At 41.4% G+C, this 25735-nt stretch overlaps 1 protein-coding gene across 3 annotated transcripts in view; it reads left to right on the forward strand.

The window, feature by feature from the left end:
* Positions 1-25735, forward strand: part of LOC126299177 (UNC93-like protein) — a 400303-nt gene that overhangs the window by 305240 nt on the left and 69328 nt on the right. For all 3 annotated transcript variants that reach the window (XM_049990944.1, XM_049990943.1, XM_049990945.1), the window contains 3 exons: positions 3610-3823; positions 4329-4464; positions 13658-13925. In XM_049990944.1, the coding sequence (XP_049846901.1) occupies positions 3610-3823; positions 4329-4464; positions 13658-13925 (618 nt within the window). The remainder of the gene's footprint in view (positions 1-3609; positions 3824-4328; positions 4465-13657; positions 13926-25735) is intronic.

Genomic DNA, 25735 nt, shown 5'->3' on the forward strand with positions numbered 1-25735 from the left:
GAACAGAAAGCATCTCAGGATCAACTTGAGCAACAGCATCTGAGTTGCTCTGTTGATGCACTACCGTTATTTTGTATGGTTTCAATTTCTGCTCTGTGAGCAGATGCTCTTGACACCCTAGTCGGAAGTGCCAAATGGCGCAGAGATTTTCTCGGACTTCTTTCCAAGGCTTCCCCTATCTCGGTTGAAACGCTAGGTTCTCTAGGTCCTCGTTGTGTAACACAAATTCAGTCTCTCGAAATTCCTTCACTCATCTGCGGATCATCGAATCATTGGAAACATGTACACTGGGAAATTTTGATACGAATTCAAGCCGACATTCCACAAACGATTTTGCTTTTGCATACTTCAGCACAAGAAACACTCGTTGATCCTTTGTGTATACTATATCGATTGGAAACTGGATAGGAAACTCAAAACAAAATACCCGAACACTCAGTCGCACAGTATAGAAGACACGCGCACGGTGTTCCTGTCTCAGGACCGCGCCCAACGACATACGGGCAGGGAAAGTCTCGGACTCGGCTCAGCTGCAATAATGACGTCCAGCAACAATATTTGAAGCGATTAAACATGACAAAAAACGCAAAAGAAAATATCAGTACACTCAGTCGCACAGTGTAGGAGGCACGCACGAAGTACTGGTGTCCGAGAACTGCAGAGCCAGCAGCAACAACCGGCAACCTCATGGCGCGACACGCGGCGCCAACCGGGCGCCTTCGTAAGCCATCCTGCAGTTTCTCCTTGACAACTACTACTACTCAGTAGCCAATTTTTATTATAATGTTTAAAATGTACTAGGAAGGAAATGCTAACTCACACCTGTACATAAAAAAAGCTTGTAAATGATCAGCATGTAGCAATATTTGGAAATTAATTTGTGATGTGAATGTAAAATGTCTCGTCCATATCTTTACGATTGATAGTGCAAATGATCCCTGGAACATGAAACTATGCAACCGACTTCAGTACGAAAATACTTACCTCTTCGCTCCACTGAGTAGTGTAAATTCTGTTTTGGAGAAACACTTTCAACTTGTTACGTGATTATGTTTGAAGCACACTCTCTCTCTACAAACCAACATGGCAAACATGTCACCAACGTAAAATTACTAAGAAAAACGATCTATCAGATGGAAGCAGCGGACACACATCTGGATCATATGACATTTATTTAATAAATAATGCTCATTTTTCTGAATGAAAGAACATCTCTATCCGAATCAACATTTGCGTCAAAAGGCATTTCGAGTAACTATATTGTTGGCTGAACACCAAATTCAGACTTAAATAAGACAACAATTTTATCTAGATTCCCTTACAGACTGCTAGCTATTTCGGCTTGCAATTGCTATTGATAACTATGTAATCGAACTGTGTGTGCAAGAAAATAATGTGGATGACATTTAACTACAGTACTGATCCCCCAAAGGCAACGGCCTTGCTGCAGTGGCTACACCGGTTCCCGTGAGATCACCGAAGTTAAGCGCTGTCGGGCGAGGTCGGCAATTGGATGGCTGACCATCCAGACCGCCATGCGCTGTTGCATTTTTCGGGGTGCGCTCAGCCTCGTGATACCAACCGAGGAGCTACTCAACCGAATAGTAGCGGCTTCGGTCAAGAATACCATCATACCGACCAGGAGAGCGGTGTGCTGACCCCACGCCCCTCCTGTTCGCATACTCCTCTGAGGATGACACGGCGGTCGGATGGTCCCGGTAGGCCACTCGTGGCCTGAAGACAGAGTGCTTTACTTATCCGCCAAAATATAAAACTATAAAAATATTTACATGTAAAATCTTATTCAGTTGCATTTTGTGTGTGAATGCTATTTCTGGCATTGAAAGACGCCAGTGATGAATATTCATGAAATAGTTAACGATTTATTACCTTCATCTTAAATAAGTCCTCCTTGATATATCTGTAGTATTTTATCTCGAATGAAAAACAGCCCACAGTTGCACTAAATTATGTTCATTTAAAACCCTGACCATGGTTTCTACTGTAATAATATAGCCTTCTTCAGAAGTCATACACACTAATAAATGAAAAATTTCTTAGCCCAGCGGCTGCGTCAATACCTATAAAATAACGTCAACACTTCAACACTGATTCGAACAGAAGTAAAATTACATATTGCACCGTATGTCCTCTGCCCCTACCTTTGTTATTTTATTGGTCTTGATGCAGCCGCTGGGCTAAGACATTTTTCGTTTATAAGTGTGTCTGATTTCTGAAGAAAGCTATATTGGTATAGCAAAAACCATGATCAAGGTTAAAAATAAACATAATTTAGTGCAACTGTGGGCTGTTTTTCATTCGAGACAATTTCGTAACTGAAATTTCCTGGCAAATTAAAACTGTGTGCCCGACCGAGACTCTAACTCGGGACCCTTGCCTTTCGCGGGCAAGTGCTCTACCATCTGAGCTACCGAAACACGACTCACGCTCGGTACTCACAGCTTTACTTCTGCCAGTATCCGTCTCCTACCTTCCAGACTTTACAGAAGCTCTCCTGCGAACCTTCAAAAATGGATGCGACCATCATGATGCTGTAAACAGAACCTGGATTCATCCGAAATAATGACGTTTTGCCATTCGTGCATCCAGGTTCGTCGTTGAGTACACCATCGCAGGCGCTCCTGTCTGTGATGCAGCGTCTAGGGTAACCGCAGCCATGGTCTCAGAGCTGATAGTCCATGCTGCTGCAAACGTCGTCGAACTGTTCGTCAGATGGTTGTTGTCTTGCAAACGTCCCCATCTGTTGACTGAGGATCGAGACGTGGCTGCACGATCCGTTACAGCCATGCGGATAAGATACCTGTCATTTCGACTGCTAGAGAAACGAGACCGTTGGGATCCAGCACGGCGTTCCGTATTACCCTCGTGAACCCACCGATTCCATATTCTGCTAACAGTCATTGGATATCGACGAACGCGCGCAGCAAAGTCGCGATAACATAAGCCCCAATCGCGATAGACTACAATCAGACCTTTATCAAAGCCGGAAACGTGATGGTACTCATTTCTCCTCCTTACACGAGGCATCGCAACAACGTTTCATCAGGCAACGCCGGTCAACTGCTGTTTGTGTATGAGAAATCGTTTGGAAACTTCCGTCATGTCAGCACGTTGTAGGTGTCGCCATCGGCGCTAACGTTGTGTGAATGCTCTGAAAAGCTAATCAGTAGCATATCACAGCATCTTCTTCCTGTCGTCTGTAGCACGTCATCTTCGTGGTGTTGCAGTTTTAATGGTCAGTAGTGTAGATAATGGTAGAAAATTCCTTTCATTCACGTGTACCCTCTGTCTTGCAGTTTTTGAGAAATTTTAGTTTACATTACTTTATTACTGTGTTTTTATTTGACGTCTATTCGCATCCTGTTTTCCACTTTATTTTGTGCATCTTCTAATTCTCACATCACTCTTTCGAGCTCGCTGAGATAAGGAACAGAAAATTTTCCACAGAGGGTGAGAAGATTAGGTTGGAGGTCAAACACACGCTGACACTCATATTACGCGCCTTCAGTATGTAGCCTTAAAAATGAAGCGTGAATCAGTTAACGTACGTACTTACCAAATGTTAAGTTGAAATGTTCTTGCTTTCAGTGTTAAATTCTGGGACAAGCAGTGTGAGTGCTAACGTATCATCAGAGCTGCTTCAATGCGGAGCAGACTATTGTCCAGGAAGTGGCGAAACTGAAACCAATCCAAATCTGGCACGTCCAGATGAAGACAAAATAAGTATTATAATGTATATATACATCGGCTGTATAGTTCTCGCAGCGCTGACTATTCTCCTTGGAATTGATCAACATGAGAGGTATGTAACATCAACTGGCACTCAGAACTTCAACACGCAGGTCCGAAAACTGTTTACAGCCTTTGTAGAGCAATATGCTTGTTGTTGCCTTTTTTCATCAACAAATGAAATAAAATTTTATAATTCGTCTTTTTTAACAATCAAGTATGATATAACATCTATAAATATAAAAAAAATGCAACGTATTATTAAATTTTACCATGGATCTTATAAGCAATTAACTGTATTATATTCGCAATAGTTACGTTTTCTTGTTCCTATTTAAGATAATTTTGGTATGGTGTCAGTAACTAAAATATTTTTGTCTCAGATGACAATTATTTCAAAGTACTGTAAAACGCGTAGGTTAGACTTTGAGGCGTCATTCATTAGTTCATTTGTTATATTTCTAATGTTGATGAAAATACTTGATGTGTTAAGTTATTCGTTTCTCAAAAATATTTTTTTAGTTTGATATCAGCCTCAGCTGATTTATGCTCCAGAGATTTTTAATGATCTTTTACAGGTACGAGCAGAAAAGCGTTTGGTCTCAGGTGACAGCAACCTTGAGACTTCATGTTGATCGGAAGATGCTTCTGATTTTACCTATCTCCCTATGGCTTGGAATTGATTATGCTTTTGTTGAAGCTGAGTATTCTGCAGTAAGTGTCATAATTTCAGTATTTTATACTTCATACTTCTTTAATTATTGATATCTTATATATATCTTCAGACAAAATTGGTATCTCGTGTATTTTTGTTTAAAACAAGTCCGTATTTAAATATCTTAAACTGAAAAATATCGTGATTGTAAGTTGTATAAATTTGTTTCTGCAAGGAGGAAGAGGGATGTTATAGCTTGATTTATTTAAGAAATCCACTCTGACGGTTGAATGATGATGGGAGATATTTCATTTTTTTCTTCTGGTGATAAATATGTGGTTTTAATTAAGAGTCGCTTGTACAAACTCGCTGCCATAGTCTCAGTGGCTAGGTAGGCATTTTATTTAATTGTAGGCATCGATTTCAGACCTGATTAAGGCCGTGCAAAATCTCGCTGAGCATACAACCTCTCGTATTCAAGAAAAAAAGGCATTCAATTTCACGTCCTGCAGTGCTAATGTAGTATCTACCTGATTTTCCTAAATCACTTGAGGTGAATACAGAGACGTCCAATTGCTTTTTCCTTTCTTGGATAATTTATCTGATTCTGAGTCTCTAGTAAACTCGACTTCGAGAAGACGATATACTCGAACTTTCATTCCTTCATTGCTAATTCAGGTTCGTCCTGATTTTTATCAAATCACTTCAGAGTGATAGTAAAATACTTTTTTTCCATGACTTTCACAAAATGTCGATTCCTCAGTCTCTGCTGAACAACTCTGTTTTCCTCACACTCAACGAATATCACATCCTAACTAACAAGAATGGTTTTCTTCTACATTTACATACATACATACTGTGTGAACGTCTCAGTAAGAGCTCTATTGTCCCTCATCTTTGAATGGTGATCATTGCGAGATTTGAAGGTTGGTGGTAATAATATATGCTCTACATCCTCGGTGAAGATCGGATTTCGCAAATTAGTGAGCAGCCCTTTGTTTGTAAGTCTTAATTTTCATTTATAATAAACAAAACTCTTTATTCTTTTCAGATTATCTTTTACTACGCTTCATTGATTGTCGAGTCCCGTCAAAGGTTTGCTAATGCTTTTACTCACCGCCATAAGCAATTACTCTGATACTTGGCAGGGAGAATGCGGTCAAAATCAGCAGTGGTCGGTGTTCGGTACTGGTGTTCTCTTCTGTGAGCGCAAAGGTGAAAAAAATTCTAGATAATTTCAGAGGCAGAAACAGCGAGCCAATGTGTATCGCCCACCGTTGCCAGCTTTTAGGAGAGATAACAGATAGGTCACGTGCCGAATGACGGAGGCAGAGCGCAAGCTAATTATCTGCCTAGCAATTGAATTAAGTTAATGGAAATGAGTGGAATCAGGGTAGATGGAATCAATGAAATGTACCGATGACAGGTAAATACATTCAGAAACGGCGGACACGTAATGTAATTAATTTCTGAACAGATAACATTTGAAGAGTGGAAATGGAAAACATCCTCGTGATATTTTTTTTTATTTTTACAAATCGCGTTTTCAGAGCTATCGCGTTCTCCGAACTCTGCCACATGTCCCTAGATTTAATGCATATGTCAAACCAGGGAAAAATACTTTCAACGTGCGTCAGTAGGCGATGCACGCTCTTTGTATCAAATAGTTCTTTCCTTTGGAATTTCCAAATTTAAAAGATATGAGAAGTGGTTTTTGTTGACTACTAGTTAAAAACTTATTACTGTATTTCTGTACTTCTATTATGAAAAATAAAACGAAGTGCCTCACAATTAGGGGCATTTGTAACAAAAACTTTCTTCCTGCTATTTTGTCGAAAACTGAAATTTTTGAGACTGGTGCTGTGTACAAAATACAAACTGATTCATGCAAAGAAGAAAACAATAATTAGTCACTGTTTTAACGCTATTTATTTAAACAAATAGCGCTGTTACCTGTTAAGAAATCTGAAGAACATTAGTTGTTGGGGAAAAAAAAAGCAACGATTAAAGTAAACAACACCAGACTTTATATAAATGTGAACAGTCGTCTGAGGAATGACCTGACGATTTGGGTCCGGTAATAGCACTATTTATGTAAATAAATAGCATTGTTAACAGCGGCTTGCTGCTGTTCCCTTCTTTCCAGCTATCAATTTGTAAAAAAAATTCTTATCGGCGCTCAGTAACACTCTTTCTTGGTATGGCAAATAGAATGTTCTTAGTAAAGCACTTATACACTCTTGGAAATGGAAAAAAGAACACATTGACACCGGTGTGTCAGACCCACCATAATTGCTCCGGACACTGCGAGAGGGCTGTACAAGCAATGATCACACGCACGGCACAGCGGACACACCAGGAACCGCGGTGTTGGCCGTCGAATGGCGCTAGCTGCGCAGCATTTGTGCGCCGCCGCCGTGTGTCAGCCAGTTTGCCGTGGCATACGGAGCTCCATCGCAGTCTTTAACACTGGTAGCATGCCGCGACAGCGTGGACGTGAACCGTATGTGCAGTTGACGGACTTTGAGCGAGGGTGTATAGTGGGCATGCGGGAGGCCGGGTGGACGTACCGCCGAATTGTGCTCTAGAAGGTGTAAGTCAACTACCCTGGCCAGCAAGATCTCCGGATCTGTCCCCCATTGAGCATGTTTGGGACTGGATGAAGCGTCGTCTCACGCGGTCTGCATGTCCAGCACGAACGCTGGTCCAACTGAGGCCCCAGGTGTAAATGGCATGGCAAGCCGTTCCACAGGACTACATCCAGCATCTCTACGATCGTCTCCATGGGAGAATAGCAGCGTGCATTGCTGCGAAAGGTGGATATACACTGTACTAGTGCCGACATTGTGCATGCTCTGTTGCCTGTGTCTATGTGCCTGTGGTTCTGTCAGTGTGATCATTTGATGTATCTGACCCCAGGAATGTGTCAATAAAGTTTCCCCTTCCTGGGACAATGAATTCACGGTGTTCTTATTTCAATTTCCAAGAGTGTATTCTAATTTTTGTAATTATTTTTTGTGGTATGCAGCGAAAAACATAAATCTGTGGTATCAGACTATCTTCCCAATTTTTGGAAACAAATCAGTTGTACAGAGATACACTGTTTCTTCATTCACCTGACGAATGTCGTGTGTACTACTGTGCCAGCCGTTCGGAACACCTGACTCAACGTGAATCTACTAATGCAAGACTTTAAAACATAAACAGGACGCAGAGTAACTCTGCAAACACTCGATAGTCGCACTTCTGGAGATTTTCTGTTCAGATTAGAGTAGAGTGTTTCCATTACCAATGCCATGTAGCAGTTCCAGAAGACATGAATGTGAATAACATAAAAAATGGACTTCGATTCTGATGAATAAATACAGGATTAGCTTGGAAAATAAATTACAGCTAGTTCAGTATCTCCCACGACTTTACTTGAACTGCCTATCACACAAAATCTAAAGATTCATTGGGTGGATAATTGTAGAATAACAGATAAATTTGACAAAACACTGCTACACCCAATGGCGAACAAACGACATACGAAAAATCCCAGTAAGCCTCTAATTATCGTTAAGAAAATTATGCGTTTTACTAGCTGATATTGTCAAGTTGAATTTGAAAGATTTTCTGGGTGCAGGATTACCTACCAAATGATTATTTAACTACTCGTGTTGCTATAGTAAGCTATTGAAGCGAAATTTCATGCAATCACGACTTAAGATTGTCACCTTGTCCAGTCATCCTGATTTGTATTTTCCTGGAGTTTTCCGAGTAATCTAACGTGAAATCAGGGATAATTCATAGTGGATGTACGTAGCGCAATTATTGCTATTATTATTATTTTATTACTTCTATTTCTGCTGTTATTGTTGTTCATACAACACTTTATCATCTTCTTGTTTATATTGACCGACTGGGATCTCCCAATTGATTCAGTCCCTCTACTTCCCGTGTTGTTTCCTTTTTTTCCGGTACTGCATCCTTTCCATACCGCCTTTTGCTTTTTGTGTCAATGTTCTTATCTTAATTTTTCCTCCCGTGGTAGTCTTCCAAATCAGAGTCTTAGTTGTGAAAACGTTCTTATATGTTGTCAATGATCACTTGATGCCATTTGCTTCCAGTTCAGTCTTTATTTCTATGATACGTGCTATCGGCGACTCCTCTTCGCAGAACTACAGCGATATTTCAGTTTTAGTGTGTCCTCTTCCATTCGGTATAGATGCACAAAAAAAAAGAATAACCTTCGCTTTGCCATTTCCTTCATTATTTTATACTGTATAGACAGGACGTTTCATAATACCTCTTAAAAGATTCTAGAACATGTAGAGGAGACTCAGCAGTCAGGTTCTGATAAGGAATTTATGTCCGGAGACGTACCGTTTGGATGTAAATGAGTTTGAAGTTCGTATTACTTTTAAATCTCCCGCTTCGCGGTACGTCACAGCGGAGACTTACTGCGTACTCTACAGGACCGTGGACAACGTTTCGAGGACTTGTCGTCTCGTTGTGTTCAATGAGACAGACATACTGTGGAGTACCACAGTCAACCGTCCTAGTTGCAAATGTGCCACCTCCTCGGAACCGTTATCGTCGGACTAACATGGTATATAACGTCATTGTTTCAACAGGGAGCGACGATGGACCCCTATTAACAGCTTGTGTACGAGAGATTTAATAGTAATCTAACATTTGAACTTATTTTACTAGCAAACTTTACATTTCCAGATATGAGTTCCTTACCAAAGACTTGTCTGCTAAATCCCTTCTAAAACCACTAGAATTCTGCAATACCAATTGTGAAACGCACTGTATACAACTCCTCATTGCGTCTTATTATTTAATCCTGTTTTGTTTGTATTGCGTCCATTAATTTTCTAACGATCCGTCTTTAGAGTACCTCTGGTCCGTCCAGCTTGTAGTTCAGTGTTCAGCATTCACCTGCATACAAACATTCTGGATTGAACATCATAGTTTCGTATTTATAGAGATACACTCCTTGTAAATTTTTTAGTTAACCGTATGCTATCCTGATTTTGTAACTGTTACGTCCACCATTGAGCGCTCTAATTCATTACGTTTTTTCCAAGATATTTAAACATACTAACTGTGTCTGTCTCACTTATCGGATTTTCTACATATATTGGTGAATTTTTTAAAAATTTGTCATGAATTTAGTTTTCTTCAGTTGAAATTCTGAGACAGGTTCCTCGAATTTCCGCTAAAAGATATACTTGAGGTACTGCTACCGTTAGACTCGCTGAAAGTACTGCAAAGACGGCTACAGATGATAGAAAGTTGAGCGTGATTTCATTTGATTTACTCCGTAGAATATTTGCTTCAATTCTATGATTTTTGAGTTCCAAAGTCCGGACCCTTATACTTTTTTCTAAAACACACTTAAACAATAAAGATTATAATCGGTCTCCTTGTCTTTTTATTTTTAATGGAGCAGATATTTCGCCCTTAAATTATATTGCATTTGTTAATGCAGCACGCGTTATTTTGTTAATTAAAATTAGACTCCGAATTCGCTATTGTGTCTCTAGATCATAAGAAGTGTTTGCTCCGTTAAAGATAATAATAGGCACATATAAATAAAACCAAGAGAAACTTTAAAATATATACATATTTGTGAAAAAAAACAATGGTCACCACTCACACGCGTATGCATAGACTCGACGATTGGCGAGTCACGCATGTACCAGTTTGGGCAATGTATAATTGTGTAGTAATAATAGACAGAGAACTGGGTATAGTTGCAGTCACTCGGCAAATCTCGAGTTCTTACGAAGCTTCCAGTAACATACCTAGTAATATAAGGTGGGAGTTATTCGCTGAGAACTTGAATTAATTCCTTTTATTTTTCTGTTTTCATTTGATTACATTTTGAATTGTTTTACTTCTACATCAGCATTAAAAACAGTTGCTGGTAATGTAATTTATATACAGTGTGTCCCATAAATGTTGCGACAAGCTTCTAGAGGAGGTTGGGCAGACTATAAGAATTGAGAATTGTGGTAAACGACGTCGTACGCCGCACCTAGGAGTATTTCATGCAAAACATTGTTAAAAAATTAGTATTTGGTATTTTCTGTACTATGAGACCTTATAGAACATATTTGTAGGGTAATAATGTATTTAAATATTTTTAACATGAAATTAAACAAAATTATAGTATTTACATTAGATTTTTTATTTCTTAGCTGCAATACTATATATTATTCAAACGATATCTCCATGCATCGGACAATGAACTATGTTTTTATTGGGAACACCTGTTCATCACAATTTTCAGTTTGGGGGACCTGCCTAATCTTTCCTTCGCTTGAGAGTAGAAAATGTAATATTTCTTTTTAGAAAGTTTTTCTGGTTTTCTTTGGCTTTGTTCTTGTCGTTGTTGTTTTGTTGTTGTTGTTGTTGTTGTTGTCTTCGGTCCTGAGACTGGTTTGATGCAGCTCTCCATGCTACTCTATCCTGTGCAACCTTCTTCATCTCCCAGTACTTACTGCAACCTACAGCCTTCTGAATCTGCTTAGTGTATTGATTTCTTGGTATCCCTCTACGATTTTTACCCTCCACGCTGCCCTCCAATGCTAAATTTGTGATCCCTTGATGCCTCAGAACATGTCCTACCAACTGGTCCATTTTTCTTGTCAATTTGTGCCACAAACTCCTCTTCTCCCCAATCCTATTCAATACCTCCTCATTAGTTATGTGATCTATCCATCTAATATTCAGCATTCTTCTGTAGCATCACATTTCGAAAGGTTCTATTCTCTTCTTGTCTAAACTACTTATCATCTATGTTTCACTTCCATACATGGCTTCACTCCATAGATACTTTCAGAAACGACTTCCTGACACTTAAATCTATACTCCATGTTAACAAATTTCTCTTGTTCAGAAACGCTTTCCTTGCCATTGCCAGTCTACATTTTATATCTTCTCTACTTCGACCATCATCAGTTATTTTGCTCCCCAAATAGCAAAACTCCTTTACTGTTGTCTCATTTCCTAATCTAATTCCCTCAGCATCACCCGACTAAATTCGACTACATTCCATTATCCTCGTTTTGCTTTCGTTGATGTTCATCTTATTACCTCCTTTCAAGACACTATCCATTCCGTTCAACTGCTCTTCCAAGTTCTTTGCTGACTCTGACAGAATTACAATGTCATCGGCGAACCTCAACGTTTTTATTTCTTCTCCATGGACTTTAATACCTACTCCGAATTTTTCTTTTGTTTCCTTTAGTGCTTGCTCAATATACAGATTGAATAACATCGGGGTTAGGGTGCAACCCTGTCTTTTTCCCTTCGCAACCACTGCTTCCCTTTCATGCCCCTCGAGTCTTATAACTGCCATCTGGTTTCTGTACAAATTGTAAACAGCCTTTCGCTCCCTGTATTTCACCCCTGCCACCTTTAGAATTAAAACAGAGTATTCCGGTCAACATTGTCAAAAGCTTTCTCTAAGTCCACAAATGCTAGAAATGTAGGTTTGCCTTTCCTTAATCTATTTTCTAAGATAAGACGTAGAGTCAGTATTGCATCACGTGTTCCAACATTTCTGCGGAATCCAAACTGATCTTAGCCGAGGTCGGCTTCTACCAGTTTTTCCATTCGTCTGTAAAGAATTCGTGTTAGTATTTTGCAGCTGTGAATTATTAAACTGATAGTACGATAATTTTAACATCTGTAAAGACGTGCTTTCTTTGGGATTGGGATTATTATATTCTTCTTGAAGTCTGAGGGTATTTCGCTTGTCTCATACATCTAGCTCACCAGATAGTAGAGTTTTGTCAGGACTGGCTCTCCGAAGGCCGTCAGTAGTTCTAATGGAATGTTGTCTACTCCCGGGGCCTGGTATCGACTCAGGTCTTTCAGTGCTCTGTCAAACTCTTCACGCAGCATCCTATCTCCCATTTCATCTTCATCTACATCCTCTTCCAATTCCATAATATTGTCCTCAAGTACATAGCCCAAAGACTGATAAGGTTTCGATATGTAAAAGCCCTCTTTGTTTTGAGTCTCAATGGCTCAGATCTAATACTTGACCATATTTTGCTCCTAGTATAGTTGATGAAGTAATACCTTTAACCACTTTGGAATTCTCAACATTTCCAGATTCACGGAACTTCTTTTGACTGGCATACGTTAATTCTGTGCCTCCAAAACTGTTTGTCAATCGCTCTGTCTTAAGTCTTTTACTGCGTTCGTTTAAATCTGCGAACGACTTTGATGGTTTCCAAACTCGAGTTTTGCAACATGGAATTTTACGGTTGTTTTTTTAAGAAGCTGTTTTCAACTTTGCGTGAAGCAAACCATCGTTTCGTTGATTTTGACTTTATGTAAGACAGTATATGCTTAAAACCTTTCCTTTCTTCAGCAGGGACGGTAGGATCTGATATATAATTTTCCATAAAGTCCAAATTTTTTTTTACAAATCTTTTTCGGAACATTTCGGGTTAAGGTTACAGAGGCCTTTTCTTGTCTTAATTTTGCAGGCCGCTGTGGCCGAGCGGTTCTAGGCGCTTCAGTCTCGGTGTGAGATATGCGTGGCGTGTAACGGTGCAAACTTTGAGCATTTGTTGTAATGCTAGAGCAGTATTCATGTCGTACACCATGTGTACTCATTATGTCCGATAAATGCTTCAAATGAATCACTGTCTTTTTTTCTTTTCTATCTTAGACTTCCACCAGTGGGTGTGGCAGAGCGGTTCTAGTCGCTTCAGTCTGGAACCGCGCGACCGCTACGGTCGCAGGTTCGAATCCTGCCTCGGGCATGGATGTGTGTGATGTCCTTAGGTTAGTTAGGTTTAAGTAGTTCTAAGTTCTAGGGGACTGATGACCTCCGATGTTAAAGTCCCATAGTGCTCAGAGCCATGTGAACCTTAGACTTCGCTACCACTCCACCCTGGCGTTCGTGCCCATGGGTTGCTATGCAATTATTAATCCTTATGATGTGCTCCACCTGCCCTAGGAGTTGGTCGCAACATTTCTGGGATACTCTGTATGTAATATTGAACACTGCGTGTTACCGTTACTCCTGAATATGTACGACCTGTTTAGAGCTTCCGGATAACAGGTCATAAATTCGTGACGTTGAATTATGTATCTCTGACCACTGAGTCATACGCTTTGTTGAAATAAATAAATAAACGATAAATAATAGCTTTGTGGGTTAATATTTTGTGACGTCGATCGTATCAAACATAACAGTGAAACAAAGGAAATACACATACGTGACTATTTGTGTTACAGGCTTTCGTCGCGTGCGCGTGGGGTATCTCCCAGATTGGCTTCGTCATCGTTGTGTATGGCTTGCTGAACTCTGGGGGCGCGCTGGTCACAGGCTGGCTGATGGAGAAGGTCGGCTCCCTGCTCCTGGTGTGCGTAGTGGGCGTGGCGCACTTGGCTGTAATGATTGCCATGCTGCTTTGGAAGCCGGCCGCTTCGCACACGGCAGTCTACTTCATCATAGCGGGACTGCTCGGCGCAGCAGACGGACATTGGGCTGTCCAAATAAACGGTTGGTGCCTTCTAGACTATTCGCAATGTTCGCACAACAGTATATCTGCCGGTAGAATAATTTTTTCTTAAATTATTTTTACAAGCTACTAACTAGACAAGAGAAACGATAACCAATTAATAATTGCAGTCTAAAATCAACGAAGATTACTAAAGGCTGAGGAGATAACTTGGCTTTTCATTAAGCCTTTGCCGGCCGCGGTGGTCTCGCGGTTCTAGGCGCGCAGTCCGGAACCGTGCGACTGCTACGGTCGCAGGTTCGAATCCTGCCTCGGGCATGGATGTGTGTGATGTCCTTAGGTTAGTTAGGTTTAAGTAGTTCTAAGTTCTAGGGGACTAATGACCACAGCAGTTGAGTCCCATAGTGCTCAGAGCCATTTGAACCATTAAGCCTTTGTTGTTGTTGTTGTTGTTGTTGTTTTTGTTGTGGTCTTCAGTCCTGAGACTGGTTTGATGCAGCTCTCCATGCTTCTCTATCCTGTGCAAGCTTCTTCATCTCAAAATACCTACTGCAACCTACATCCTTCTGAATCTGCTTACTGCATTTGTCTCCTTGTCTCCCTCTACGATTTTTACCCTCCACGCTGCCCTCCAATACTAAATTGGTGGTCTCGCGGTAAAGGCGCTCAGTCCGGTACCGCGTGACTGCTACGGTCGCAGGTTCGAATCCTGCCTCGGGCATGGATATGTGTGATGTCCTTAGGTTAATTAGGTTTAAGTAGTTCTAAGTTCTAGGGGACTGATGACCACAGAAGTTTAGTCCCATAGTGCTACGAGCCATTTGAACCATTTTACTAAATTGGTGATCGCTTGATGCCTCAAAATATGTTCTACCAACCGATCCCTTCTTCTAGTCAAGTTGTGCCACAAACTCCTCTTCTCCCCAACTCTGTTCAAAACCTCCTCATTAGTTATTACCCATCTAATCTTCAGCATTCTTCTGTAGCACCACATTTCGGAAGGTTCTATTCTCTTTTTGTCTAAACTATTTATCATCCACGTTTCACTTCCATACGTGGCTACACTCCATACAAATACTTTCAGAAACGACTTCCTGACACTTAAATCTATACTCGATGTCAACAAACTTATCTTCTTCAGAAACACTTTCCTTGCCATTGCAAGCAGCATTTTATATCCTCTCTACTTCTACAATCATCATTTATTTTGCTCCCGAAATAGCAAAACTCATCTACTACTTTGTGTCAAATTTCCTGATTTAATTAGACTACTTTCCATTATCCTCGTTTTGCTTATTTTGACGTTCATCTTATATTCTCCTTTCAAGGCACTGTCCATTTCGTTCATCTGCTCTCCCAGGTCTTTTGCTATCTCTGACAGAATTACAGTGTCATCGGAAAACCTCAATTTTTTAATTTTTTCTCCATGGACTTTAATTCCTACTCCAAATTATTCTTTTGTTTCCTTTTCTGTTTGCTCAATATACAGATTGAATAACATCGGGGATAGGCTACAACCCTGTCTCACTCCCTTCCCAACCGCTGCTTCCCTTTCATGCCCCTCGAGTCTTATAACTGCCATCTGGTTTCTGTACAAATTGTAAACAGCCTTTCGCTCCCTGTATTTCACCCCTGCCACCTTTAGAATTTGAAACAGAGTATTCCCGTCAACACTGTCAAAAGCTTTCTCTAAGTTTACAAATGCCAGAAACGTAGGTTTGCCTTTCCTTAATCTATCTTCTAAGATAAGTCGTAGGATCAGTATTCCATCACGTGTTACAACATTTCTTCGGAGTCCAACCTGATCTTCCCCGAAGTCAGCTTATACTGGTTTTTCCATTCGTCTGTAAAGAATTCGTATTAGTATTTTGCAGTCGTGAGTTATTAAACTGATAGTTCGGTAATTTTCACATCTGCCAACACCTGCTTTCTTTGGAATTGGAATTACTGTATTCTTCTTAAAGTCTGAGGGTATTTCACCTGTCTCATACATATTGCTCACCGGATGGTAGAGTTTTCCCATGGATGGGTCTCCCAAGGCTATCAGTAATTCTAATGGAATGTTCTCTACTCCTGGGGCCTTGTTTCGACTTAGGGCTTCGATTGCTTTGTCAAATTCTTCACGCAGTATCGTATCTCCCATTTGATCTTAAACTACAACCGCTTCCATTTCAATAATATTGCCCTGAAGTACATCGCCCTTGTATAGACCCTCTGTAATCTTCTTCCACCTTTCTGCCTTCCATTATTTGCTTAGAACTGGTTTTCCATCTGAGTTCTTGATATTAATACAAGCTTTTCACTTTTCTCCAAAGGTCTCTTTAATTTTCCTGTAGATAGTATCTATCTAGTGATATATGCCTCTACATCCTTACATTTGCCCTCTAGCCATCCATGCTTAGCCATCTTACACTTCCTGTTGATCTTATTTTTGAGACTTTTGTATTTCTTTTTGCCTGATTCATTTACTGCATTTTTATATTTTCTCCTTTCTTCAGTTGAATTCATTATCTCTTCTGTTACCCAAGGATTTCTACTAGCCCTCATCTTTTTACCTATTTGACCCTGCTGCCTTCACTATTTCATCTCTCAAAACTACCCATTCTTCTTCTACTGTATTTCTTTCCCCATTTCTTGGCAATCTTTTCCTAGTGCTCCTTCCTAACCTTCTTAAATTACCGCCTATTTGCAGTTTTAATCTACAGTTCACAACCAATAGATTGTGGTCAGAGTCCACATCTGCATCTGGAAGAGTCTTACAATTTCCCAAATCTTTGTCTTGCCATTATATAATCTATCTGAAACCTTCCAGTATCTCCAGGTCTCTTTCACGAATACAGCCTTCTCTCATGATTCTTAAACCAAGTGTTAGCTATGATTATGTTATGTTTTGTGCAAAATTCTGCCAGACGGCTTCCTCTTTCATTCCTTACTCGCATTCCATATTCACCTGCTACTTTTCCTTCTCTTCCTTTTCCTACTATTGAATTCCTGTCCCCCATGACTATTAAATTTTCGGACTATCTGAATAATTTCTTTTATCTCACCATACATTTCTTCAATCTCTTCATCTGTAGAGATAGTTGGCATATAAACTTGTACCACTGTAGTAGGCGTGGCCCTCGTGTCTATCTTGGCTACAATAATGCCTTCACTAAGCTGTTCGTAGTTTAACCGCGCTCCGAATTTTTATTCATCATTAAATGTACTCATGCATTACCCCTAATTGATTTTGTATTTCTAACCCTGTATTCACCTGACCGGAAGTCTTGTTCCGTCTGCCACGTAACTTCAGTAATTCCCTCTACGTGTAACTTAAATCTATCCATTTCCGTTTTTAAATTTTCTAATCTATCTGCCCGATTAAGGAATTTGACATTACACGCTCCGATCCGCAGAACGCCAGTTTTGTTTCTCCTGATAACGACTTCCTCCTGAGTAGTCCCGTCCGGAGATTCGAATGGGGGACTATTTTATCTACGGAATATTTTACCCAACAGGGCGCCATCACCATTTAGTCATAGAATACCGCTGCATGCCCTCGGGAGAAATTACAGCTGTAGTTTCCCCTTCCTTTCAGCTGTTCGCAGTACCACACAGCAAGGACGTTTTGGTTAATGTTACAAGGCCAGTAAAATCAATCATCCAGATCGTTGCCACTGCAACTACTGAAAAGGCTGCTGCCCCTCTTCAGGAACCACACGTTTGCTGGGGTCTCAAGAGATACCCCTCCGTTGAGGTTGCACCTACGGTACGGCTAGCTTTATCGCTGAGATATGCAAGCCTCCGCTTCACAGGCAACGTCCATGGTTCATGGCTTGATTGGGGGGGGGGGGGGAGCATTAAGCCTTATTAATGAGAAATAATACGGATATCCGCCTCTTCATTAGCCTAAGTAATAACAGCTATGTCATCAGATAGTCTTCAGCAGAATGGATTTATGACTGCTTGAGCAAAATAAGTATGAGGATAGGAGCGTTGTGAAAGAGAGATGTGTTTGCAAATGTTACTTACTATGCTGCAGGTAAGCTAAGTCAGATTCAAGTCTCAGTTCAGCATGTTTTCTGTATACATCTCTAATTCTGATTTCATCAGACACAATATGACTGATGTGTGTCGAACATTTAATACAGCAATATTAAATGTAGAGGCACTTAAACATACTTTGGTTTGGTAAGAGAACCAGTCTGAAGTATTCTTCTTGTATGTTAGCCCAGTACTTAGCCATATCTGTAACTTTTCCTATAGGAGTGGTCGGTTTCCTGACCGATTAAAGTACTCGGTAGTGAAACCACTTTTTATAAAGGGAGATAAGGATAATGTTGACAATTATAGATCTATTCCTATGCCATCGGTGTTTGCTAAAGTTATCGAGAGGGTTATATATACAAGATTACTGGAGCATTTAAATTCACATAATTTGCTGTGAAATGTACAGTTTGGTTTTAGAAATGGTTTAACAACGGAAAATGCTATCTTCTCTTTTCTCTGTGAGGTTTTGGACGGATTAAATAAAAGGTTGCGAACGTTAGGTGTTTTCTTTGATTTAACTAAGGCTTTTGACTGTGTTGACCACAAAATATTACTGCAGAAGTTGGACCATTATGGAGTAAGGGGAGTAGCTTACAATTGGTTCGCCTCTTACTTTAAGAACAGAAAGCAGAAGGTAATTCTCCGTAATATTGAGAGCGATAGTGATGTTCAGTCCCAGTGGGGCACTGTTAAGTGGGGCGTTCCCCATGGGTCGGTGCTGGGGCCACTGCTGTTTCTTATTTATATAAATGATATGCCTTCTAGTATTACAGGTGATTCAAAAATATTTCTGTTTGCTGATGACACCAGCTTGGTAGTCGAGGATCTTGTGTGTAATATTGAAACATTATCAAGTAATGTAGTTCATGAAATAAGTTCGTGGCTTGTGGAAAATTATTTGATGCTAAATCACAGTAAGACTCAGTTTTTACAGTTTCTAACTCACAATTCAAAAAGAACTGATATTTTGATCAGACAGAATGGGCATATTATAAGCGAGACGGAACAGTTAAAGTTCCTAGGCGTTCGGATAGATAGTAAGCTGTTGTGGAAAGCCAATGTTCAGGATCTTGTTCAGAAACTAAATGCTGCTTTATTTACCGTTAGAACAGTATCTGAAATAGGTGACATTTCAACACGAAAAGTAGTCTACTTAGCATATTTTCATACGCTTATGTCATATGGTATTACTTTTTGGGGTAATTATTCTGATTCAAAAAGGGTATTTTTGGCTCAAAAACGGGCAGTTCGTGCTATGTGTGGTGCAAGTTCGAAAACCTCTTGTCGACACCTACTCTATAGTCTAGTAATTTTGACATTGCCCTCACAGTATATATTTTCTTTAATGTCGTTTGTTGTTAGCAATATTAGCTTATTCCCAAGAGTTAGCAGCTTACAGTTAATACTAGGCAGAAATCAAATCTGCATGTGGAATGCACTTCCTTGACTTTTGTGCAGAAAGGAGTGCAGTATTCTGCTGCATAGATTTTCAATAAGCTACCACAAGAACTCAAAAATCTTAGCAGTAACCCAAACACTTTTAAGTCTAAACTGAAGAGTTTCGTCAAGGCACACTCCTTCTATTCTGTCAAGGAGCTCCTGAGAGAGCTAAAAAATTAAGCAAATTCCAGTGTTGCATTGTTGATTTTCTTTATTTAAACTTACGACTTGTGGTCTGAATATGTTTCTTATATTTCATTTTATCAGTTTCTACAATCGTGTTATAATTTGATATATTGACTCGTTCCATGACCATGGAGACTTATCCTTAATGTAGTCCCACGGAACAATAAATAAATAAATAAATATTAGAAAACTACCTAACCTTGTTTAAATGGTGTATAAACTGATTAAACAATAATAATAATAATAATAATAATAATAATAATAATAATAATAATAATAAGTGTCTATATGGTTTGAGATCTATAAGAAGTCACCAGAGTTTAAGGAAAATGGAATCTACTCGTCTGCAGAGATACAGTGGAAAAGGGTATTAAGAAGCACTTTGAGTAAAGAGGCTTACCTTCCGTATCGCTAATATCCGCAAAGATTTAATCCTCTTAACAGAAGGGATCAATGACATTAGTATTACAATGAAAACTAGTTTCAAAGGTCTGGATAATGAACGAACGTATAATATTACTACAAGTAATTATGGAAATATTGCTGCTGAAAAAATTATGAAAACTTTGTAGCGTATGCTCAGAGAATTAGGAGATACAAATCAAATCAATTGTTCCGTAAGCATAACAGGTTTTTAGGATCGGGCTTAATAGAGATTTTTCCAGGTCAGTTATCTCGCATTTAAGAGGTAGAGTAATTCTGGGTAGACAATTAGAACTCTCAAAGCTTGAACAATATAACTAAATGGGAACAAAATGCAATTTGCAGTATTTCTTTGGTCCTGGGCATAATGGATATGATTACAGAAGGAATTAAATAATATGAGAACTAGAAATCCCCGAAATCGATAAAATTAAATAAACTTGTGTAGTTAAAAAAAACCGACGCCTGTGCACTAATGCTTAACAGCAGCGTTAATTCATGTTTTCAATAAGGACAAGTAGATTTCTGTGTGACTGAGCTCTGTTGTGATGTAACTACTTTCCATAGCGCATGCAGCAAATTATATAAGAATACCCGCCTACCACTGATGTACAAACTCATCACAGCGGCTGTAGGAAATGAAACAAAATATAACAACACGACCAACCGGTGGAACAGAAAGACTGTAATAAGGAATAACATTTGTGACAGGAAATCTTACTCTTCATTAAAACATTGTCAGAGGTCCTCATCCAACAGAGGTTACATCCAAGAGTAGCGAGGGCAGATTACAGAACGTAGGTCTATGATATGATGCTGGATACTGAAACTCTACAAGGTCCAACAAAACTGTTACAATTCTGTAAATATAGTGTGGAACAATGGAACAACAGTCTCTAAATGAACAACATAAACCTTGGACAACCACGTGTATAGTCACGAATTATTAAGATTAAAAGGGAATGTTCAGGATAATCCTTTGTCTCTGCTCTTATATTGCATTTGCGCGGTTTCTCTCTTCAGACAACTTAATACACTACTGGTCCTTCAAATAGCAACACCATGTTGGTTGTTTGTGAGGAGATGGAATTATTTCTCGAGTAAGGTGGCTTCTAATGGCTCTAAGAACTATGGGACTTAACGTCTGAGGTCATCAGTCCCCTAGACGTAGAACTACTTAAACCAAACTAACCTAAGGACATCACACACATTCATGCCCGAGGCAGGATTCGAACCTGCGACCGTAGCAGCAGCGCGGTTCGGGACTGAAGCGACTAGAACCGCTCGGTCACAGTGGCCACTCTCGAGTGAGGAGATATTTCTACCAGCAGGTGTCGGAATTCGATATCGACGGGGCCGCGGCTGGTCAACACTCCGATTTATGATTCCACATTATTGCTGCTCGCTTTGGTTGGGATCCTCAGACAGTCACATGAATATGAAATCGATGTTTCCGGGAGAGCCATACACAACTCCCTGCAGGATCTCACGGGCTCCAAGAGACCAGCGCGAGAGAGGAGACTATATTGTTCCTCTGACCACACAGGAACGTCACGCGCATTTAGTCAGAAAATGGCTTGCTTACAGCGAGACTAATCTCCATGTGGACGTGAAATGACGTCTGGTTCACTACGGACTCTCAGAACCGTGACTATTGTTCCGGATTCCCTCAACACGGCAGCGGAGAGAAGTGCGCCAACAGTGATGTGCTCAACTACAATACTGGACACCGGAGTGGGACCACGTTGCCTTTTCAGACGAGTTCCGGATCTGCCTACACCATCACGATGGAAGTATCCGCATCTGAAGACTTCGAGAAGAACAAACTTGGCCACCGTTATACGGGCCCACCACCTTATGTGATTACATATGGTGCCTATGTGTACAAAACACTAACGCTTCTGGTTGTCATAGCCCAAAATTTGGACAGTAGCTGCTACATATGTGACACATCTTCCAGACCTCCTTAAAGTCATCTGTCAACAAGATAACGCAAGACCACGAATAGACCGTGCCTCCTGACGTGCTTCGATAGAGAGGGTGTTCGACTGTGCACTGTCCTGCACAGTCTCCAGATCTCTCGCCTACTGAAGACGGTTGTCGTGGGTTACCGAGAGACTAGTACACCTCCGCTCGTCATAGACTGCGACTGATGAACTCTGGCACAGAGTTGAAGTGGCATGGAGCACTGCACCCGATTCTTTCATCCAAGCTCAAATAGATTCGATGCCCAGCCAGACTAAAGGAATGGTTGCTGCTATAAGTATCAGCTCTGTGTACTAATTTTCGCACTCTGTAGACGTCCAAATCACCTACAAATTTAATCGTGTACTTTTCCTACTATGCTGATATGCACAATAATTAGAACTTACTTATTTTTCATTCTTCCTCATGTTGCAATTTTAGTGACCAGTAGCATATATACACTGCCGGAAGAATGTTTATAGTTCACTCAACCTTTATTGTTGCAACAGTGCATATGGAGTACATGAAATGGCTACAATTACAGATCAATAGAACAAGCTGTTCTGAGGTACCATCCATGTTAGTATTTGCAGTGCAGCAGTGCAGGCGCTGACTGTGGAATCCAGTCTACCGTACAATTCTACATCTATATCCACATTTATACTCCACAAGCCACCCAGCGGTGAGTGGTGGAGGGCACTTTACGTGCCACTGTCATTACCTCCCTTTCCCGTTCCAGTCGCGTATGGTTCGCGGGAAGAACGACTGCCGGAACGCCTCCATGCGGGCTCGAATCTCTCTAATTTTACATTCATGATCTCCTCGGGAAGTATAAGTAGGGCGAAGCAATATATTCGATACCTCATCCATAAACGCACCAGCCAGCCGCGGTGGCCGAGCGGTTCTAGGCGCGTCAGTCTGGAACCGTGCGACTTGCTACGGTCGCAGGTTCGAATCCTGCCTCGGGCATGGATGTGTGTGATGGGCTTAGGTTAATTAGGTTTAAGTAGTTCTAAGTTCTAGGGGACTGATGACCTCAGATGTTAATTCCCATAGTGCTCAGAGCCAGAAACGCACCCTCTCGAAACCTGGACAGCAAGCTACACCGCGATGCAGAGCGCCTCTCTTGCAGAGTCTGCCACTTGAGTTTGCTAAACATCTCCGTAACGCTATCACTCTTACCAAGTAACCCTGTGACGAAAAGCGCCGCTCTTCTTTGGATCTTCTTTATCTCCTCCGTCAACCCTATCTGGTACGGATCCCACACTGATGAGTGATACTCGAACGAGTGTTTGCAAGCGACCTCCTTTTTGATGGACATTTTCTAAGGACTCTCCCATTGAATCTCAACCTCGCACCCACCTTACCAACAATTAATTTGATATGATCATTCCACCTAAAATCGTTCCGTACATATACTCCCAGATATTTTACAGAAGTAATTGCTACCAGTGTTTGTTCCGCTATCATATAATCATACAATAAAGGATCCTTCTTTCTATGTATTCGCAATACATTACATTTGTCTATGTTAAGGGTCAGTTGCCACTCCCTGCACCAACTGCCTATCCGCTGCAGATCTTCCTGCATTTCGCTGCAATTTTCTAATGCTGCAACTTCTCTGTATACTACAGCATCATCCGCGAAAAGCCGCACGGAACTTCCGACACTACCTACTAGGTCATTTATATATATTGTGAAAAGCAATGGTCCCATAACACTCCCATGTGGTTCGCCAGAGGTTACTTCGTCTGTAGACGTCTCTCCGTTTACAACAACATGCTATTCCCTGTTTGCTAAAAACTCTTCAATCCAGCCACACAGCTGGTATGATATTCCGTAGGCTCTTACTTTGTTTATCAGCGACAGTGCTGAACTGTTTGCAGATATTGTCCTGGGATTCGTTACTCCACGCCTTCTCGACCTGTTCACGTAGTTCTGTAACGGTTGACGAGTCACTTCTCGTCCTATCATATCACGCGCGTGCTCGATTGAAGACAAATTCGGAGATCGTGCTGGCCAGGGAATTTGTTGCATGTCTTGCACTGCACCTTGAGTTTCACGGTAAGTGTGTAGCAAATTTAGCGTTGGAGGGCAGCGTGGAGGGTAAAAATCGTAGAGGGAGACCAAGAGATGAATACACTAAACAGATTCAGAAGGATGTAGGTTGCAGTAATTACTGGGAGGTGAAGATGCTAGCACAGGGTAGAGTAGCATGGAGAGCTGCATCAAACCAGTCTCAGGACTGAAGACAACAACAACAACAACAACAACAACAACAACAACAACAACAACAACGTGTAGGCGAGCATTGTCCTATTGGAACAACACATCACGTTATTGTTTCAAGAGCGGAAAAATACTGTGTCCAACTTCATTCTGCACGTACCGTGCGCTGGTTAGCGTCCCCTCCAGAAACATCAAAGGTGAAAAAGATTTACAGCTTACCATAAGGCTTGGTGTGAGACCAGTGCGTCCAGAACGAATGCACTCTACGAGACAGTGCTCATCAAGTCTACGCTGCAAACGTAATCGACCATCACTTGCGCGCAGACAGGATTTACTTTCATCGCTGAATATCAGGTGCGCCATTCCTTGTTCGAAGTGAGCCTCTGATGGCACAGTCAAGCCATGCACGTCGATGCTGTGGCGTGAGTGGGAAGGGGACTGGAGATCTGCACGCCTATTGCGCCACTGCTAACAACCAGTTTGCAACAGTTGGTATTGATACACCTGGGCTCACAAGCCCTCTTATCTTCCCTGTGGTAGATGTCAACGCTGCCCTTACAGTACGACGAAGCTGTCATGCTGCGTGAGCGTCCAGAAACTCCTCTGAGTGAGAGAAAATTTTCACGTGATCGGAAGGTCTCAATTTGACCCAATTCAAACCCACTCAGTTGTTTGTAGAAAATACGAGTGCATCTCCGTAGCATGCTTACCTGTTTACCTTACATGATGGCACCTCTTTAAGCCTTCTGGCTGCGAGCATTCCCACTTAAAGGGTAGACCGCGCTCTGGTACCTACGCCACTACGCTCTCTGTTCGCAGACGACGTTGAAACAATTATCAGGACACACACACACACACACACACATATATATATATACTCCTGGAAATGGAAAAAAAGAACACATTGACACCGGCGTGTCAGACCCACCATACTTGCTCCGGACACTGCGAGAGGGCTGTACAAGCAATGATCACACGCACGGCACAGCGGACACACCAGGAACCGCGGTGTTGGCCGTCGAATGGCGCTAGCTGTGCAGCATTTGTGCACCGCCGCCGTCAGTGTCAGCCAGTTTGCCGTGGCATACGGAGCTCCATCGCAGTCTTTAACACTGGTAACATGCCGCGACAGCGTGGACGTGAACCGTATGTGCAGTTGACGGACTTTGAGCGAGGGCGTATAGTGGGCATGCGGGAGGCCGGGTGGACGTACCGCCGAATTGCTCAACACGTGGGGCGTGAGGTCTCCACACTACATCGATGTTGTCGCCAGTGGTCGGCAGAAGGTGCACGTGCCCGTCGACCTAGAACCGGACCGCAGCGACGCACGGATGCACGCCAAGACCGTAGGATCCTACGCAGTGTCGTAGGGGACCGCACCGCCACTTCCCAGGAAATTAGGGACACTGTTGCTCCTGGGGTGTCGGCGAGGACCATTCGCAACCGTCTCCAAGAAGCTGGGCTACGGTCCCGCACACCGTTAGGCCGTCTTCCGCTCACGCCCCAACATCGTGCAGCCTGCCTCCAGTGGTGTCGCGACAGGCGTGAATGGAGGGACGAATGGAGACGTGTCGTC

This window comes from Schistocerca gregaria, chromosome X (genome assembly GCF_023897955.1).
Source record: "Schistocerca gregaria isolate iqSchGreg1 chromosome X, iqSchGreg1.2, whole genome shotgun sequence".
Classification (NCBI taxonomy): domain Eukaryota; kingdom Metazoa; phylum Arthropoda; class Insecta; order Orthoptera; family Acrididae; genus Schistocerca; species Schistocerca gregaria.